At 56.3% G+C, this 3,674-nt stretch overlaps 1 protein-coding gene across 1 annotated transcript in view; it reads left to right on the top strand.

The window, feature by feature from the left end:
• Positions 1-698: 698 nt before the first annotated feature.
• The window catches only part of ETS1 (v-ets avian erythroblastosis virus E26 oncogene homolog 1), a gene marked incomplete at its 5' end in the record, with an annotated part of 24,718 nt that continues 21,742 nt past the window's right edge, over positions 699-3,674 (top strand). The window contains one exon of the mRNA XM_010142818.1: positions 699-740. Within this exon, the coding sequence (XP_010141120.1) occupies positions 699-740 (42 nt within the window). The remainder of the gene's footprint in view (positions 741-3,674) is intronic.

The raw sequence follows: 3,674 nt of genomic DNA, 5'->3' as shown, positions 1-3,674 counted from the left end.
TTGATGTGGAGGGAGATCCTGTGGGGGTGAACATCATCCTAGCTGGAGGGCTTTCAGACTGCGTCCTGCCATGTGCTGCCCTCGTGTCTGGCCTGACGTGGCATTGACTCAGCCCAGGGGCAAGGGCTTAGGCCAGGCCACAGAGAGCTCAGTTTATGCAGGGCTTGGGCTGAACACCAGGTGAAGGTTGGGATGTTCCTTGGGACAGAGGGATTGGATTTGGCGGAGTGTCTGGAAGTCTAATCCCTTCCTGAGGCGAGGATAATCGAGGCTTCTTTTAGGACCAGTGGGCTCCCAGCAGCAGGGACATCTGCAGAGTCCTTCTGCATCAGAAATGTGTCATTATCATGGCGATGGGCAGCACAAATAATAGATTTTTCATTCTGGGCATGAAGTCTTTTCCCCTGGCCGTGGAGATGCAATGAAACCATCCCAAGCTGTGAGGTCATGGGTGGCCGCTTACAAAACGTGTTGGCACGGCGTGTTCTTCAGGTGTGGTTGAGCCGACTTTGAGGGGTTGGGATCTCGCTGTGGGATGACGAAAGAGCTCAGTGTGAGTGAAGGTTCCTTGGCGCTTGTCCCCACAGCGAGGAGAGAGCCCTGCCGGGAGATCTCAGCCTTCCCTTTTCACACCTCCCATCCTGACAGCATCTTCCTCGCACAATGCGCTGCCGATTAACCTCAACCCGGCCTTGCAGAATCTCAGACCTCCCTTTTCTGGGAGGCTCCTGCGTGCTCCGGCAGCCCTGTCCTTCCCTGGAACAAGCAGCTGGAGGCATTGGAGCCGAATCCCCATTGTGGGCCTGTCCATATCCCTGGGTGTTGGAGGAGGGGGAGATCTATACCTAGAGAAGTGAGAGTAGAGGAATGCTCCTCTGAACTGCTCAGGTGTGATCACAGTAGTGTCCCGTGAGTGCTTTTGCAGCCCAGGGTAAATCTGTGTCAGGGTACTGGAGTGCATCCTTCCCTTGGGACAAATCCTCCAGCCGCATCACTTCATTGAAGATGCCAGAAATGGCATCACCAGCCAGAGGTTTGAGGGGAGAACAGCAGGTTTTAACCTGGCTGGGAAGGAATACGTGCTCTCACGGGTGGTGGGGAGCACTGGCTGTGGGTGAGCTGGACCACCGTCTCCTCTGCGGAGCGCTGGAGCCCGGCCGTCGGTTTGCTGTGGGAGGGCTCAGACCGTGCTCTTGCGGCTGTGGAAACCTCCTGGGCGGTGAAGCCGGCACGGCTGCCCTTGCAGGGCTCCCAGCCCAGCCCGAAGAGAGCGAGGAATTTCAAGAGCCGTTTGAATACCTCGGGCACCCTTCCAAGAAGCAAATGAATATCTAGTTGTTTGTTCACTGCGTTTTTGGTGGTTGTTTGTTTTCTTTTTCCCATTTTTTTTTCTCATTGCCATTGAGCAGTTTAAGCTTTGCTGCTGGGACTCAGGGTGCGAGGAGCTGGGTTTTGCAGAGGAGCATCTCCCGGCGCTGGAGCGCTGGTGTGGGGTGGCTGACACGGGCATGACCTGGACCTGCTCGTTACACTTGACCTCCTTTCAGCCGGGGCTGGGTGTCCATTACAGGCTTTGCCGAGCCCACCCCGCGCTCCCGTTCCTGCCTGCATGCCCGTGCGCGGGGATTAGGGCTCTTTAGCAGCGCGGTTAGCGGGGATTAGAGCGAATTATCACCGGGGAAGCATGTCTCATGGGTTTGCGCGGGGCAGGGAGTGTCCTCCCCGCCCTGCTGAGGAAGGATGAGAGGCGAACAAGCCTGAAAGCGAGATGCTAATCCTGCCTTCGGAGGGGACGTCCCGGCTTGCATGGTGGGTGATTGGGAAAGCAGGCGAAGGGCGATAAGGGCCTGACTGCTGCGAGAAGAGGCTTTGGCTCGCGAGCAGGAACCGATTGGGCACGTGGAGCTTGTTCCTCGCTGCTGCTCCGTTGGCTGCAGCCTGGTCTGGCACAGCTTAATCTCTGCCGTTGCTTCGTCTTGATGGAAAAACCGTTTCTCTGGCTGCTTTGCGTAGTTTCAACGAGCATGTTAGAGCATTCCCAAGCCTCGGAGGTGGCCGCGTCTCCCCAGTTGCTTTTATCCATCCGTGCTCCTTCCAGCAGCTGAAACGGGGAGGACGGAGTGGAGCCCTCCACCGAGGGAAGCCCCGCTTCGAGTGGGTCCCGTAGGTCCTGTCGCTGCCTGCTGAGGCTGGGGAAATGTTCCCATAATTGCAGCAAGCATTGACTCAAGGCTGTGGTTTTGCTTAGCTTCGGTCCAGGGGTTTCTCTGGCACTTCTTTCCCTCCTCTCCCCCACAAAAGCCAGGGAGAACCGAGCAAGCTGACCACCAGGCTGCTGTTCCCCTGTGAGCTCCTGGGACTGCAGGGGATGCCGCTTTCCCAGGATCTCCATCCAACACCCACATTATTAAGCTGGGAGAGAGCGAGAGGGAGTGGAAAGGAGCCCGGGTGAGGGCAGCCGGCAGGCTGGGGGGGCGAAGCCGGTGGCTTTGATAGCATCAGGACAGGGGTTGAAGCATCCTTTCACCTGCCGGTGCTGCTGCCTGGTTCCTCGCCAGCTGCAAGATACCCAGAGCCAAAACAAACCCTCCCTCACCTTCTGTGTCCAGTTTTCCTCGTGGCTCGTCTCCTTCAAGCACTCTCTTCTAGCCAGCTTGCAGCCAAATGAGGGTGCCTCTATCTTACCTCCCTTCACCCCAAAGCCGAGCAGAGCATCACCTTAACCGTCTCCTCCCTCCCTGTGATGCTGGAAGTGCTGAGGGTCCAAATGTGGAAGAAATGCTTTTATCTGCATTTAGGGAAGACAGTTTTCAGGCCCTTTATTTTAGGGGAAGAGCTGGCCCCCATGACACACACATCTCCATAAGAAAGCCGGCTTTGTTGTGCTTTCTGCAGCGCTAAGCAGTGTGGGCTTTCGGTTTCCTCTCGAAGCCCAGCTTTCATCTCAGAGTATTTATTTTTCACTGCTTGAAGGAGAGAAAAAAAAACCCGACTTCTTTTTCTTTTTAAAAAGAAATATATTTATTTTAAATCAAAATAGCAAATGTCTGTGCCTTTTGTGCCATTCCTAGCAGGGCTGGGCTCTGGCAAGTTGCTGCAGGAAGGGGAACCAAATCCCCCCTCCATCCCGCCTGGTCCTTTGCCTCTCCGCTCCCATCCTCACATCCCCAGCAAACGCCTCTCCCTGTGCTCACCCCTTCTCCCCATCCGTCCTTGCTTCCCAGTTTTCCCTCTGTTCACTTTTTTCCAGCTTTCTGTCCCACTTTCCCTTTCCCCCCCTGGAATTTCGCTGCCCTTTCAGTCCGAGGAGCCCTAATTGGAACAGGCCGGCTTCTCTCCTGCTTCCTGCGTGGGAGTGAGAGGCAACGCTTGTGAAAACAGTTCAAAAGTGCAGACAAATTTTTGCCTAATCCTGCCTAAATAACAGGGGGCTCAGCCGGGGTTATTTGCCCAGGCGTCCTCGCTCCCGAGCGGGGGGCACCTGGGAAGGCAGAGCTGCCCCAGGCAGGAGCAGAGGTGCCTGGTGATGGTGGTAGAAACCTGAGCTGGGGAGATGGTGCCTCCATGGTGCTTCGTTGGGGAGCGTGGGAAGGGTCTCAGCTCCCAGGCCCCCTCTCCCCAGCCTCCTCTTCTCCTGAGAAAGGGTTCTCGGCTGGGGTACACTCTAGCCTGGG

This window comes from Buceros rhinoceros, unplaced genomic scaffold, assembly GCF_000710305.1.
Source record: "Buceros rhinoceros silvestris isolate BGI_N320 unplaced genomic scaffold, ASM71030v1 scaffold13379, whole genome shotgun sequence".
Taxonomy (NCBI): domain Eukaryota; kingdom Metazoa; phylum Chordata; class Aves; order Bucerotiformes; family Bucerotidae; genus Buceros; species Buceros rhinoceros.
Note: the sequence above shows the minus strand (reverse complement) of the source record. Positions and strands in the feature narration are given on the sequence as shown.